We start from the raw sequence: 15,680 nt of genomic DNA, 5'->3' as shown, positions 1-15,680 counted from the left end.
TGAGCTACTTTTAATGATACAAAAATATCACCATGGACTTACATTCACTGTAGACCTCCCCATCAGACTCTGTGCTCCCTGAGACTACAAGGAGTGCCTGAGAGCCAATACTATTCAAATCAACTTTTTCAATGTCCGACACCATGGAGTTCACCACATGCTGGTCAAAAAGGGCTGGCCGAGCAATCTGGAAGAGAAGGCAAGGTAAAATGCTGAGACCCTGTCGTGGCTTAAACCCAGCCAGCAACTAAGCACCACACAGCCACTCACTCACTCCCCACCCCCCGGTAGGATGGGGGAGAGAACTGGAAATGTAAAAGCAAAAAAACTTGTGGCTTGAGATAAAAAGTTTAATAATTAAAAAAAAAGTAGTAAGGAAACGGGAAAAAATAACGGAGTGGAAAATACAACCCAAGAAAGACAAGTGATGCAAATGAAAACAGTTGCTCACCACCAACTGACCGATGTCCAGACAGTCCCTGAGCAGCGGCCCCCCAGCCAACCTCCCCCCTAGTTTTATTGCTGAGCATGATGTCATATGGCATGGACTATCCCTTTGGTCAGCTGGGCCAGCTGTGTCCCCTCCCAACTTCTTGTGCATCCCCAGCCTACTCGCTGGCAGGGCAGTGTGAGGAGTGGAAAAAGCCTTGACTCTGTGTAAGCACTGCTCAGCAATAACTAAAACATCCTTGATTATCAACACTATTTCCAGCACAAATACAAAACATAGCCCCATGCTAGCTACTATGAAGAAAATTAACTCTATCCCAGCCAAAACCAGCACAGATCCACACTTGGGGATCACCTGAATAACTCCTCAGAGAAGAATCACGTTCTGTTTAATTTTCTTATCATGGCTGGGTTTTTCGTAGATCAGATGAGACAATGTTCCCCTTCCATTAGACTTCTAATGCTCTTCTAATGTGCCTTCCTATCAGATCATCTTCATGATGTCACCCACGTGCTACTTCTGTCTTAGTATTTATGAAAGAGAAAACTAAGTCAAGATGAATATATGGTGCATCTACAGTTCTCCATGAGGACTACCACTTTAAAGCCCAAGCTGTTAGCACTTACGTTCCCCAAAAGGCATTGTATCCTTTTGTATAATCTACCAAACCATCACACAGAGGTGCCTCCTAATTGCAGATGCCTGTATCCTGCCAACACAGCCTTGGAGCCCTCAGCTACCTGTCACTCACATGTTCTTCTTTCAGTCAAAAATCAAAAAGAAATAAGCTGACTAAAGGTCACCATGGACAAGACAGCGAACCTTTGTTAGGCAAGAAGGATCATCTGATATTTTCCAATTTGGAACTAAAACAAATACCTATACATTCCACTTCATAATTTGATTGCCAAAAGTTCCCATGATAGTAGTTCGTTATAACCATGGTCTTTGCTGTCTTTTCTACTACAAAAGCTTGAAGTTTTGGTCAGATCTGTTTACGACTACTTCCTTCATGCATGGTTAAACCTATGAGATGCAAGTCTTCCATGGCTGAAGTTGAACCTTGAAAAAATAAGGCATTATATCTCATAGTCAGCAAGGTGCACTGAATGTAGTTGACAATTTTTTGGAGGTATGGTCTTACTCTGTTTACCTGTGCTAGGTGTAGGAATGATGTCTGTCGTTTCAGGGAGGAAACAAATCTTCGTGCAATAGGCAGTTTCTTATCTGACAGGTTTTCTGGTAGATTTTCCAAAGAGGAAACAACCCACTGTTCCCAGTTTTTTGCAAAATTTCTTATATCCGCCAGTAAACTATAGGGAAAAAAAGTGGTTTAGAGAAACATCAATAAAAATTGTTTTGCGTTAGTTTAAATAGTTGAGTTTCAATCTATGATTAACAGACTCCTGGACATATCTGTGAATTACTCACCAAAAAGAAACGACAAATCACCAAAAGGGTAAAATTGACTATATATTGATCTGTACCGCCTCTGAGAAAAATTGTAAGTCATCTGCCAACTGAAATAGGTTGAAAAATACTAGCTTTAAGAATAAAACATAAGAAATTCAAGAAACACTACAGGTATCTGAAGTGAAAGACCTTAGTCAGACATAAAACGCCAAACAAGATGCCCTTCAAGGGAAAGGAAAGATGAGAAAATTCAAAGGCAACTTATAATAATCCTTTTATTAATGTCTTGCTGAGAAAATGCTTAGATATTATGGTGATGCATAGGATACAAACCTAAAAAGTATTCTGGAAAATGTTAACTATTATTATTTTTCCTTAAACAACACAAGTACATTTGTTTCTTTTTTGATCTTCCAGGACTTTCATATAGCAGAAACTTATTTCAAAATATCCAACAAGCCAGTCAAATGGGACATTAAAATACTGTGTAATATTTTAAGGCTGTTCTATATCTGTCCTTGGAGCTGACAGTATTTTTCCATACATACTCTACTGTTCTAAAAATGAGTATAAATATTGTGAGAAAATTTCTCTAGGATATAGAATTCCTGCTATTTACTTGGAATATGCCTAACAAACAGAATGTAGCATTATTATCGTCAATTACCTACCTTTCTGGCATTTCTTGCATTGTTGCAGGGATGAGTACATCTGTAAGGACCTTCAAAAAGATAACAGAAGATTATATCAAGCTTCCACTCCTCATTTTTTCATTCATGTCTGTGTTGTCTACTTAGATTGCAAAGTGATAAGGACAGAAAATTTATACACAATAAAGCTATTCAACCTATCATCCAGATATTTATATACCTTCATTTCTCACATCACTATTAGATGGGAACGTACGAGATATTTATATACCTAGATAGCTCTCATTCTTAACATATGGCAGGATGCCAGTAAAACAATAAAGTGCTATCACTCGTGTTTTACAGTAGGGAAATCAGTAGAAGCGAGATGTATGTCTCAGTAAAGCAGATACGCAAGTATCTCCAAAGTCCTCGAGTGCTATCAGGCACTTGACTCTTCTTTCTGCCATACTGCATGTGGCACTGAAGGCTTTCACAGTTTAGGACAAATCCCTATACCTAAGTGTAGTGTGGAACTGTTTTGGCAAAAAACTGTGCCTTCTGGCATGCCTTCTGGGGATGTTATTGCGGAGGGCAAAGTTGTTAGCCTATATCCCAAAAACCTGTTTCCACTTATTAATGCAAATGGTTTGATAACAACACAATAAAATTCCTCATTCTTTCTGGCAGCTGTGCTGTCAAGAATATCTAACGTGATTATAAGTGAGAAATAGTGAGGAAGAAAGACGAGGCACAATAGTAAATTTATGAACTTTTCAGAAACTCTGTCTTAATTTATAATTTAGTGCTCCTGTAGTATTTTTCTTCTATCATATTAAATATTTATTACAAATAAAGTTAATATTGGATCTATTGGGACAGCACATTTAGATCAGGAAAAAAACTCATAAATTCAATGTACAATATAACCTCTACAAGTAGTTGAGGCTTAATGACTCATCTCCAGGGTAGTAATTATGATCTCTGATGCTAATCACCTTTACTTCACTCTGCTATCTAAAACATCTCTTCTAACTTTACAGCTTGATAGACTTCGAAGAAAAATATATTTTCATCTTTTCTGGATTTTTCCCCCATATTTTTTTACAGTAAAGAATGACAAATAGATGACAATAAGGCACTCAGTGCTGAACAGCCTCAAAGCCTCTCTTGCCTTGACTGCTTGGTGTTTACTGTTATGCCAATAGTTATTTCTTCCCATCAATATGTCGCTGTGAAATGTCTTACAGAGAGGATGACAATCCTTTTCCATTTATATGGCACGTCCCATCAGAGGAACTTAAAGTACTTTGCAGCTATTAATTAATGACCCAATCTGGTTTTCCAAATTAAAAACTTGGGAAACTTTGGTGGCATTACTTTATTTTTTCCCCAGTGCTCTACCGCTTAATCCTACCCTTGCAACACTCCTTATTTTCACTTAGTTTTGACTATTTGTGTGATCATGCTGTGAACTAGATCTCATATGATCTAATATTCTCATAAGATGTCATGTTCTCAAAGAACTCATATGGTACAAAAACTCTGCAAAACAAATGTTCATTAGTTTTTTTTTTTTAAACCCAAACCTGTTCAGAGTGCAGCAGCTTTGCTGGTACATCCAGCAGCATAGGAACAGAAACAAAGCACAGCAGGCAGCAGAGGCAGGAATATCTTAACCCTCCACTGTTCCAGCTCTGTAACGTGGAACCATGGCCTGACATAACCTGTGAGTAGCAGATTCACAGGTAGAATCACCTCGCTGATCTGCCACAGACTCCCTTTGTCGGTAGAAATTGCAATAATCTTTTAAGTGAAAACAAGGCTTCAGTTTTCATCCAGGTTTAACTTAGCCTTGTCAGCGAAGCACACAAGCATTTCTTTTAGCTACGTTCAAGCAAGTAGGTCAGGATTTCACCGCTGGTGTGCTGCCCGTAGTGACACACCAAGTGTGCGGCAGAGCTGAGGCGGGAGTTCAGCTCTTACATGAGCCAGTTTTATGCTCTTGATTTCAATGGAATCCTTGCTGACTGACACAGGTAAGAGGCAGAAAGCAGCCATGGCATCCTGTTATTCTGACTTCAATGCTGGTTTTACTCAAGCAAAAGCTGTAACATGGTTGCGATTACCCTTATAGCTAAATGCTTAACTTACCTTATACAGTATTGAGTCACAAACACAGAAGATGTCAACGATGACGGGATTTTCAAGCAGAGGAAGAAGATGGTCAGGCATTCCTTGCCAAAAATGTAGTAAGAAATGCTGAATCTAAAGGAGTAGGAACCAAATTCATGGACATAAATAATGCTTTCTTTACTCCCTGTGCATATATACTAAGAATGTGTGTTCAAACAACCTTACCTCTTCAAAGTTCCCATTAATTGCATTGTCAAGGACACACTGACAGTGTGTTTTGTACATCATGATAAGAGTATCTACCTATTTTGGAAGAAAGAAAGATTAAATAGAGTTTCTTAGCTCTCTCCTTTACTGCTATAGTGATCTAGGTTTCAGCTTTCTGTAGCTAGTATTTAAATATAGAATATAAACTGTATTACAACGCATGTTTACAAATAGACAGTCTGCATATCCAGAAGTGATGACGAGGTCACTCATCTCTAGTTTTTATCAACATCTTTAAGTCTCAATGCTGTTGTCAGAAATGTAGCATCTGAATGTGTATACGCTGTGAAAATGTGGATATCAAACTAAGGCAATAGCTAGATTACCCAGTCAGATGGTGAAGTACATTCACTTTTCTGAAGCAAAGATTAATCCAAAAGAGTAGTGCAAGTTAATCATTAGGCTACTATAGGCGTCTATGAGTGTTCTGAAACATCATCTAGTTGGACAAATGAGAAAATAGCTGCCAGTCATTTGGTCAAAGTTTAATCACTGCCTTACAAGAACTGAACTTTAAAAAGCAGAACTCCCTTTCATCTCACCAGGCTAATTTATCTGAGTGGAGTGCTCCCTTATTTTAATAACTGTGCAGAGGTATTACAAGACTTCGTAAAAAATGGTAGTAAATTTTAAAATTTGCAGCAAATTATAAAACAAGAATTTTGTAAAGTTTTTTAAGGAGTAGGAAAACCATTCTGATGGTCCAGAATCACAGAAAGTTCATTACAGCTTGTGATCTTCTCTGGCAAACCAACATCAGGTTTCAAATAAACCTAGCACCACCTTATTTCAATCAGTTTAGCACAAAGATCTCTCTGAAAATGGACCTTGCTGACTTTCAGAGCTGTTTCTGTACCTACATATCTTTGGCAAAGGGTGAAATTCAAGAACAGTTTAAAGAATTTTTTGGAAGGGGTTGATGGAAGTTTAAAGTTTGGGTAATTTTTCTTCAAAAAATGCAGAAATTATCAATCTGTTTTAGTGCAGACTGCTACATTTATGGACTCTCCAGAGATTTAAGTTGCATGCAGTTTCTTAGGAGTTTAATGCAGGAGTCAAACTTCATGTATGGGCTTTCTTCAACAGAGTACCTAACTACGCTAGATTCAATAACTCTTTGTCAGATAAGATGAAGGAGGGGACAGTAAGGAATGAAAACAGGAAATAAGAGAACAAGGAATGAGGAAAGAGCAGCAAGGAAAGAGAGAGGGAGACACACAGAAGTTCATCTCTCTTCCTACAGTCTCCTCATTACTCCACGAGGCTGTCGCCAGCCAGAGCCAGCTGCAAAGCCTTGCCAAGCCCTCCCATCATCTGGTCCCAACATCAGAGCAATTACATGCTACTGACCCACAAATGAAGAGAAAATGAGTCGCACCTTTTTCTTCATTGTTGAAGTGGTAAAATTCAGCTTGGCTTACACTGCTATGTTGGGTCTGCAAGGAACCTCAAATGCTCTTGAGATTTAAATGTTAGGAGATTGTTGTATGTATGAGAGATGTCACTTCACTGATGGACACTACAGCAGCAGGTGATGCACACTGCTGAGTACACCCGTTCTTGGGCTTTCTTTAAGAACTGTAAGATTTCCAGCTAAGATGTCTGTACTACAGATGGCTCCTTTTGTTTAGCTCTTCACAACAGGAATCCTAGGCTTCACTACTTTTACAGAACAAACTTAAGAGGAAGGTTCATAAAACAAAAGGCTTTAAAGCAACATATCTCAAAACAGCCACCATCATGACCTGTACTGGAATTAAACTGGAGAGTTCACAATGTGTACCAAAAGGTTTCTAGCACAGTTCAGGGATGTAGCAACCCCTAAGTGACCAGAAACAACACAGTCGTAACCTACAGGCAAGCAGTCAAAGACATAAAACATATGTCAGCGATACTTCTAACTGAATAGTTACCCATAGGATGAGCAATGCCGAGTATTGATTTGAGGAATATGGTTTTATTAATTAAAAAAAAAAAACCCAAACCTTGGATATTCACAGTCTCTTTTGAACCAATTAATGAAAGAGAGTAAAGTTCATCTAATTATTTGTTGTGAATTATTTGTTCTGATCTAATTGGAACAAAATTTACCTTAAATCCAAAGGCACTTGGAATGAATACAACTCACAGTTATTTGTTTTGCTCTCTCCGTCTTACATACCATCAGTTTGTAAAATACTAGGTCAGTTAATAGGTAAATAATTCAACCACCTTTCCAGTGGAAAGCCAGTTAATCGGTGTTGGTAAAGGTTTTCCCCCTCTATAAATCAGTCACCTCTGTTTGATTATGGACATTTCTGGCTCTTTCATGTCAATACCTCAAAGGCTGAGATATGAAGAAACATTCTGTGGCAATTTTTGATCTGTAAGTCAGAAGAGGAGTAGCTCACATTTTACCTTGTCTTTAGAAAGGCACCCTTGAAGCAAAAGGTGTTGAGCACTTGGAAACTCTGGGAGGAGTGTTCCAGTTTTGGAACTCAGAGAATATTTACGAGTGAAACCACCCTGAAATGGAAGGGAAAAAATAGGAACATTGAAATAGCTGATATAGATTCAACTGAAACCAACAATTCATGCTAAAGTTGCATATTATCTCATAAGTATCTCAACATGCCAGAATATTTATAACCAGATAATCCTTCCAAAATATTGACGCTTATCTAGACCTGGATTCTAGCTCAGGAAGGTAACTGGATATGTTCTTAGATCTGAGCTCCACCAAATACTGTTTTCAGAGTGATGCAGCTTTGAGCCACATTACTTCATGGAATTCTACAAGCTTTGAATTTAATCTATGTTGAAAAACTAAAGTACAATACTACTCTCCTCTACAATATGGACTGTGATATCCTCAGGCAGACCCAAAGTTTTATTTAATATACATCTTTCTAGTGCAAGGATCTAGGGTACTGGAGATATTATTGTTCTCCCCTGCTCTCTTCCTGCTCCGATGGCACGGCAATAGTGATTTCTGCTGTTTTAATATTTTAGTTTATCATAAAGTTTGGTAATATTTTATGGTGTTACAGACGTGATGCTATGTAGGGTTTATGGACACTTCTGAACTAAGTATTTACTATATAGCTCTCACTGATTGTGGCAGACTTCACATGAAGCCCCAGTTTCATATCTCAGTAAGAATGATACTCTGAGCTCTTTAGTGATCTCCAGCTACTTTCTTGAGACACGGTCAATGCTGATCTGGAGACAAGATAAATTCCTCCTGAATTATGCTAAATTCTGCTGATCTGAGAGTTCCTTTTAGTTCTTAGAGTTCACCTCTTAAGCCTCTTGAGCTTGTAACATCTAAAATATGGTATACACAACTTGTACTAGTTACAGACTGAGAAAAGACCTTGAATAATTATTAGATGGTAGCCTTTGGAGAGGTGGGATTGAAGGATGAAACAACAAGCAGCCTTGTGTGTGTGGATACTGACCATGAAGCAATATATGGTAAATCAACCCTTGTTTAGATTCCTAACCTAACACTCTCACAAAATCTGATTTAGTCCACTTCTCAGTACAGCTGAGCAGTAACATTCTGTAGTGATATAGTGTTACTATGCTCATATTTATAATGCACACCACATTACACTTATTAAGCTCTCAAATGATATAATCAAGATGAAACCCTCATCCTCAAGAGAAGCAATAACATCTCTGCTATGATTCTGTCCTTACGGACTGAATTGTACTTATTCTCATAGGATTGCATTCACACCTAGAGAAGACTATTTGGCTGAAACCCTTTGTTTCGTTTTAGCCCACCCAGTCCTTATGTCAAGGCAGTGTACGGAGCCTTGAGCAGGCCCTTCTGCATATTCCTGCAGTAAATCCACTACTTCTGCGCAGACTCCCTTTGTACTAATGGGTGGAATTTATGACCATGCACGAGGTATTTGAATGGTACTTGAAGTGACCTTTTCCTACCCCTTTGCATACAGTCAGATTTCACTGAAGTGGGAATAGTAGGTATATAGTGTAACATAAAAACGTGCAAAAGGGAGTATTCTGCTATAAATGTTGACTCACAGATTGGAGGCCAGTTTCAAGAGAAATTCTCTCAAATACTGAATTCAGAAGACTATAGCTGTAACTGACTTATTCACCATATATATATCTCCCTATTTTTATAGGGTGATATATCCGCCAAAACAGACAGCAAGGAACAAAAGCATACATTATGTAAACACACTTTGCCTGTGCTATCTACTATTCAAATACATATAAAGCTCTAAGTCAAATAAATTGTAGAAACTTAGAAACATTAGTACTTTTTTGTGTCAATACTCTTGCAGTTTTGTAATTGCCTATCAGTATCAGGAGGTTTGTTTTTTTTTAATAACAGGAGTAATCTCACTGATTTTATTATGCAATTACCCATAAAATATATTAAAAGCTCTGATTAAAAGAGATTAGCTAATTTAAAAAGAAGGCAGTGATGGTGGTGGGAGGTTTAAGAGAAGACAATCTGCAATGTTTTTTACCTTCCTAATGGGCTTACATGACTATGCCTCAGTTCTAGGCTTAATATTTTAACCCACTGCCACTCGCCCTTTCAATTTAATGCCATCTGTTTCTAATGGCCGTTTAACATTAAGATAATGACAGTAATATTACCTGCCTAATTAACCATGCAGACTCTAATGGTGCACTAACTGGTTTAGATAAAAGAATTTGCTGATATCTCCCCCTACAGAGAGAATACTAGAAAATGTGATAAAACATACCAGAAGTAAACAGTGTCCCTGGCGCTCAATAAGTGTTCATTCAAATGCCATTTACTCAGTATATTTAGACAATCAGTGCTTTAACATCTTTTCAATGTCTTTATGTTCCTACTGAGAATTACACCTTATGCAATCACTGCAAATCTTTCTGGAATACCTGACTGCATGTACTTTCAAGCAAATGAATAAGGATATATCACCTGTTCACTTTAATGGAAAACATGATGCCAAATTTTTAGTACGCTGAGGTTGTTACAATTCATTTTTGACCACAAAAGACATTTTTTTTCTTTTAAGACCTGCCTGAATAATTTCAGACAAGACAGAGCTACACAACCAAAACTCATACTGATGTGCCCTTTCCCACTTATTTCCCCTGACTTCTCTGTGATTCTTTTTCTGGGAGGATGAAGGTATTGAACTTTGGGGCATAAAGAAGACACGTTTATGGTTCTGTCAATTCCCAAATAGACTGGGAATGCCACATCAGAGATGGAAGTAAACGTGCATTCATTTATGCCAAGGGAACCAGAAATTTTCAGTCCCAAAACTCTGAAAGAATGAATGCTGTAGTAGCACTCATGAATTCTTGAATATGTTGGGGATAACCCATGGCATACCACTATCTCTTTTTGATAAGATAGCTGATTATGCAAACAGGGAAAATTCAGCAGATCTAATCTATCTGAACCTCACGAAAATACTTGACATAGTGTCACCATTGGAAATGATTAGTTATGCTGGTGAGAATGGGGATTAGTACAGAACATAAAATGTTTAAGAACCTGACTTCACCTGAAATGCTGACAAGTTGTGTTGACAGGGAAACTACTGGGTTGAAAAGGGACTGAAGTGAAGACTCTCAAAGATCAGACTTGGGGCTGATCTCATTGAACATTTCATAGATTAAATTGGGTGACATGAGCTAGTGATATCATCAATAAAGAGGAAGACCAAGACGTCACGTAGAAAGACCTGGATGGCTTTCAGATAATGGCAATAAAGGGGATGAAAATCAATAGAGCAAAGCTACACCCCCAGAGACCAATAAAAATTTCTGCTATCAGCTAGGAGTTCTTTATCTGGAAATGAAAAAGGAGAAAGACTTGCTGTGTATCAGTCAATCACAGAGGGTATATTTAGTCTGGTAAATTAAATAGCATCAGGAAACAGTCCTGGGCAATACTGGAACAGTATTCTTCAGAACGGCCACTTTTGGCCCATGCCAATTAGCAGTCTCCCAAACAATTCCTAGTGATGCTTCAACAGTTACTGCATGCTAGGGACTCTTCTCTGCAGCAACGTGGCTGAGATGTGCCTATGTTGTTTTGTAGGTTCAGGAGTTTAATAAAGAGGGCGCAGGCTGTTCCATGCCAGTATGAACTCACAGAACAATCCTGGGAGCAATCCTTAACCCGTTATGTACAAAAATAAACAATAACCAAACAAACCCCAAATGAGGTTCTAGGGTTCATCAGAAGGGCCATTTCCAATAGAAATTGGAGACATGTCATTTACAAGACTTTATGATTTTTTTTGTATAAAGATACTCAAATCGTAACAAATAAAGTGAAAGGCTATAAGGTTGATCACTAAAGTTGCTGCTTGTTCCATCTAGCAAGCAAAAGCAGTGAAAAGGCATAGCACAGGAACATGTCATGAAGAGCAAAAAATAAAGACAATCCTGACCAGGAAGTATACAACTCTATTTATTAAAAAAATCTTTTGGCTTCCAATCAGACAAATGAGATTCTGAAAAAGCCCTCTTGCAAAAGTAATGGATGCAAAAAATTAAGCTAGAGCTTGATTCTTTGCTTAAGAGGGTCTACTATGAAGCTCTGTGGTTATGGGGAACTGGATTGGAACAGGAACCCCAGAAGGTGCCTTCCAATCTTATTTTCCTTTGGATATTTACAGGAGCAAATACTCAGCTTCATGAAAAAAGTCTAATCTTTAATGAAAATTATTGCTGTAATTTTCAAAGAAATGAATGTGAAGAAAACCACAGGTCATATGGATTATAGCAGAAGTGAAAGGAAACAGACTCCAGCACTTACCTCGTTCTTTAACTTGCTTCCAGAGAACCTTTGAAAATAAACACATTTGATTATTTTTTCATAAGCAGAACATTTTTAGAGTTTGTATATGTATACACATAAAAAATAAACATATGAAATAGATCAATTAGAAAAATGATCACATTTCTCCAAATGTAATTATAATAAAAATAATGCTTTTTTCTTACTTCTTCCATTGGTTTGCAAGTGCCTGAGGATATCAGAAAACCTGCTAATGTCTTCTAAAACATGAAGATTCACATCATTGACCAAACAGTAAAGTATAAAACCCAGTTTTAGTTTTTTCTTCGGATCTTTGCAACTTCACAAATATCAAAAGGACAGCACAGGTGCAAGTCCATAACGTCTTTATTGGGAAATACATAAAGTTTTTGATACAGCTGAGTAAATTCAGAGTAGAAAAAATATATCTAGAATTTACATTTCTCAGGAAATTTAAGAAATCATAGCTGTTTTCCATTTTTTTCACCACAGTATTATTTTGATGCAGGTGCAATGCATTTCTGAGATCAAAGATTCATTAACTGTCAAAAATATGTTGCAGTATAGTGCATGTCCTATGAAGAGTCCAGTTGGGAGATTGCCAGTAAAGTTATTGGACTATCAGGCAACTCTTCAGTGCAGAAATTAGAAAGCATATGTTTTAAATTATAACTACTAAACTAGAGAATGTGTACTGATAGAGATTCTAATGGATCAATAGAACGATAAATCACAGAATCACAGAATCAATCACAGAATCACAGAATGGTGGGGGTTGGAGGGGACCTCTGAAGATCACCTAATCCAACCCCCCTGCCAAGGCAGGATCACCCAGAGCAGGTTGCACAGGAACGCGTCCAGTCAGGTTTTGAAGGTCTCCAGAGAAGGAGACTCCACAACCTCTCTGGGCAGCCTGTTCCAGTGCTCCGTCACCCTCACAGTGAAGAAGTTTTTCCTCACGTTGCGGTGCAACTTCCTGGGCTGCAGTTTGTGCCCATTGCCCCTTGTCCTGTCACTGGGCACTACTGAAAAGAGACTGGCTCCATCCTCCTGACAGCCACCCTTCAGGTATTTATAGACATTGATAAGGTCCCCTCTCGGCCTTCTCTTCTCCAGACTAAACAGCCCCAGGTCTCTCAGCCATTCCTCATACGGGAGATGTTCCAGTCCCTTAATCATCCTCGTAGCCCTCCATTGGACCCTCTCCAAAATGTTGGAGACATAAATGTTGTTTGATTATTGTTATTTCCTGTTCTGATAGCTGCCAACTGATAAGATACTGTGGGCAACATTGAGTCTTATAATTATTAGTGGTGATATGTGATTTCATGCTGTTGAGATGCTCTCCTGGCAGGACAGAAAACCAGATGCTGAGCGGTTACGGAATTCCTCCTGCCCAGGCCAGGCACAGGTACCTGACAGTTCCCATCACATGATTATCCAGCACGTTACCAACAGAGTTCCCTTGGTTGTTAGCAGATGAGTATGGAAGAAGGCATCACTCAGCTGGTTACAGCATGGAGCTAATTAGCTTCATAGCTGGATGTGTTTGTTGTGGACTGCGGATTTCCGCATGTGCAGCAAAATGTACACAGAATGTACGGCAAAAACACGAGGCAGCATCTGCTAGCGTTGCTCCTCCAGGGCCTTAATTGCTAGCTAAAGCTACCCTTCACACAGAGCTGAGGATACTAACGATTTTTGGTGTTAGGTGTGCTCCTTTCACAGTGCAAGGCTCAATACTTAAAGGAGCCAGGAGGTCAAATTTACAGTGGAAGTTAAGGATCCAGGCATCTGCAACCTGCATTTAAGGACTATTGTACTCAGCTCAGTTACCTAAATATTAATACATTAATGCCAATTAAATTTGAAATGGCAGTAGAGGCCTATATTTAGGCAGCTAAACTAAGGCCCATTGCCCCTTCTAATCTTTTGACAAGCTGCCATCTAACATGCAAGCCTGGTGGTAAAGGCCTCCATATGCCTATGTTTGTGCATGGTGTGATCTGATATCATTATCAATCCATATATTTTCCCTGCCTATTTCTGCCCCAAGCTTGATCCAGGAACCATTTTTATAGCTCACCTACCAGAACAGACATCAGCCAAAGGACAGATTTTACGATGGATCATCATATGCAGCAGCCAGCAACTGGGAGATTCACTCCCAGTTTTGAACCCCTACACTGCCTGACTCTTTCCTTACCCAGAAGCTTGTTCTTAACCCCAGGCTACTGCATCGTTATCTTCACACAGACAAATCCAACCACAGTGATGGCCCAGACTGTGCAAAATGAGCATTTGAGCTTCTGTTCTCAACCAGCCAGGGAGGCAATTTGGCTGCTGGACCCTGAAAATTCAACATCTCATACATGAGAGCACAAGTCCTAACACAAAGAAAAGGTTCCTAACTATTGAATCTAGTGAGTACTCCTGAAAATCTTAGAGACTATCCATGCCATCTTTATGTGAACATATACTTTTGGAAATCCAGCCGTGGAGTATTTTGCAGAACCTCCACTTTCTTTGCATTCACTGCTGCTAGATTGTGCAAGGACAGAGCTTTTCATGTAAAGGGCACTGGCTGACATAAAGCTGAGGTCTAAGAGTGATTATATTTCTTTAAATGAAAATAACTGTCTTTTGGTCAATTAAATGAGCAATTTGTTCAAGATAATTCTGTATTATAAAAGAATCTCATCTCACTGTGTACCAGCAACACCTCCACAGCTCTGGATAAATACTGGACTAGGAAATTACATATTCCAGTCTATTATCCTTTAAGTCCTGCAGTGGAGAGAGCCCTCCTTTTAAGCATCATTGGCAACATTAGCCTCAATTTTTACACTTACCCTATTGTTTGGAAAAAGTCTGTTTGGATATATCGTAAAACTGCCAGCAGTTGAATTTTCTATGTGTGATTATAAACTCATTTATTCCTTTTTCAGAGTCCCCACTTATACAGGTATACTGCTGTAGACAATGAAAACCATCATTCAAGCCATATGTGAACAGAGACATTTGTTTTAAGAACTATTAATCTTTGGCAAACCAACAGGCAGCTATCGTAACGTATTGATCCTGCTAGCTGTCCCTTAAATAAATATAATTAGAGCTTCCTGGGTTAGGTTTAAACTGATATTAGCCAGTCAAAGGACCTGTAAATATTAATCTACACTGATCCCTCCCTCCTGCCCACAGGTGCCAGCTTCACACCAGTCCCCAGACGTTTCATAACGTGAAGCTGTCCTGGGGAAAGAACTCAGAGGGTGATACACAAGTAAACAAAATGAGACAAGTGTTCTGGAAATGGTGTTTTGCTGCCTTACACCAACTTGAACAAACCCTCTGCCGGTACAAGCTGACGCAGCTCTACACTGACTGAGGTGGGGCCATACTGGGTGATACTAGCAAAAGATCTAGCTCAACCTGTTAAAACAAAATCAATGTCTTTAGGGAACAAACTACTACCTAAATCTGGGAATGCCAGACATTGAGATATGCAGCAACACTAGTTCTGGTGTCAACAACAATTATTGTCCTACAAATACCTTCCTAAGAGAAGGTTAAAGTTAGACCTCCACTGATTACGTCTCAGACTATACCTGGTTAAGCCTTTTCCAGAATACACGGAGTGGTAATATGCACTACTTTCTTTAATGCCAATTCCATAATAGTGATACCTGTGGGAAAAAAAAGAGGAGTGTTTATGAGTGATGTGTCAAGTAAAGCAAAGTGTCAAATTGATTTTCAATGCTTTCTGAAAACTTTTCTTAACAGTTTCTACCAATTACTTTCACTGACGTGGAACAAAATCTGGTGTCATAGAAAACAGTATTGTCGTGATTTGATCCAAAATTCAAGGCTGGGATCTTCATCAAATTTAAAACACTTACTCTCTTACAAGAATGTAGCTGGAACAGCAAATCTCCTGGAAACATGTTACAATCCCTAATGTGCATTCTCTTCCATTTTACTTTGTTTGTTGAAA

The 15,680-nt window shown here is 38.7% G+C and overlaps 1 protein-coding gene across 1 annotated transcript in view; it reads right to left on the bottom strand.

Moving 5' to 3' along the window:
• Positions 1–15,372, bottom strand: part of RFX6 (regulatory factor X, 6) — a gene marked incomplete at its 5' end in the record, with an annotated part of 25,168 nt that extends 9,796 nt beyond the window's left edge. The window contains 8 exons of the mRNA XM_010291067.1: positions 43–187; positions 1,605–1,764; positions 2,536–2,585; positions 4,648–4,761; positions 4,855–4,932; positions 7,294–7,401; positions 11,687–11,714; positions 15,295–15,372. Of these exons, the coding sequence (XP_010289369.1) occupies positions 43–187; positions 1,605–1,764; positions 2,536–2,585; positions 4,648–4,761; positions 4,855–4,932; positions 7,294–7,401; positions 11,687–11,714; positions 15,295–15,372 (761 nt within the window). The remainder of the gene's footprint in view (positions 1–42; positions 188–1,604; positions 1,765–2,535; positions 2,586–4,647; positions 4,762–4,854; positions 4,933–7,293; positions 7,402–11,686; positions 11,715–15,294) is intronic.
• Positions 15,373–15,680: the final 308 nt, after the last annotated feature.

Source organism: Phaethon lepturus, unplaced genomic scaffold (assembly GCF_000687285.1).
Source record: "Phaethon lepturus isolate BGI_N335 unplaced genomic scaffold, ASM68728v1 scaffold41627, whole genome shotgun sequence".
In the NCBI taxonomy this organism is placed as follows: Eukaryota; Metazoa; Chordata; class Aves; order Phaethontiformes; family Phaethontidae; genus Phaethon; species Phaethon lepturus.
This window is presented reverse-complemented; position numbering and strand designations above follow the sequence as displayed.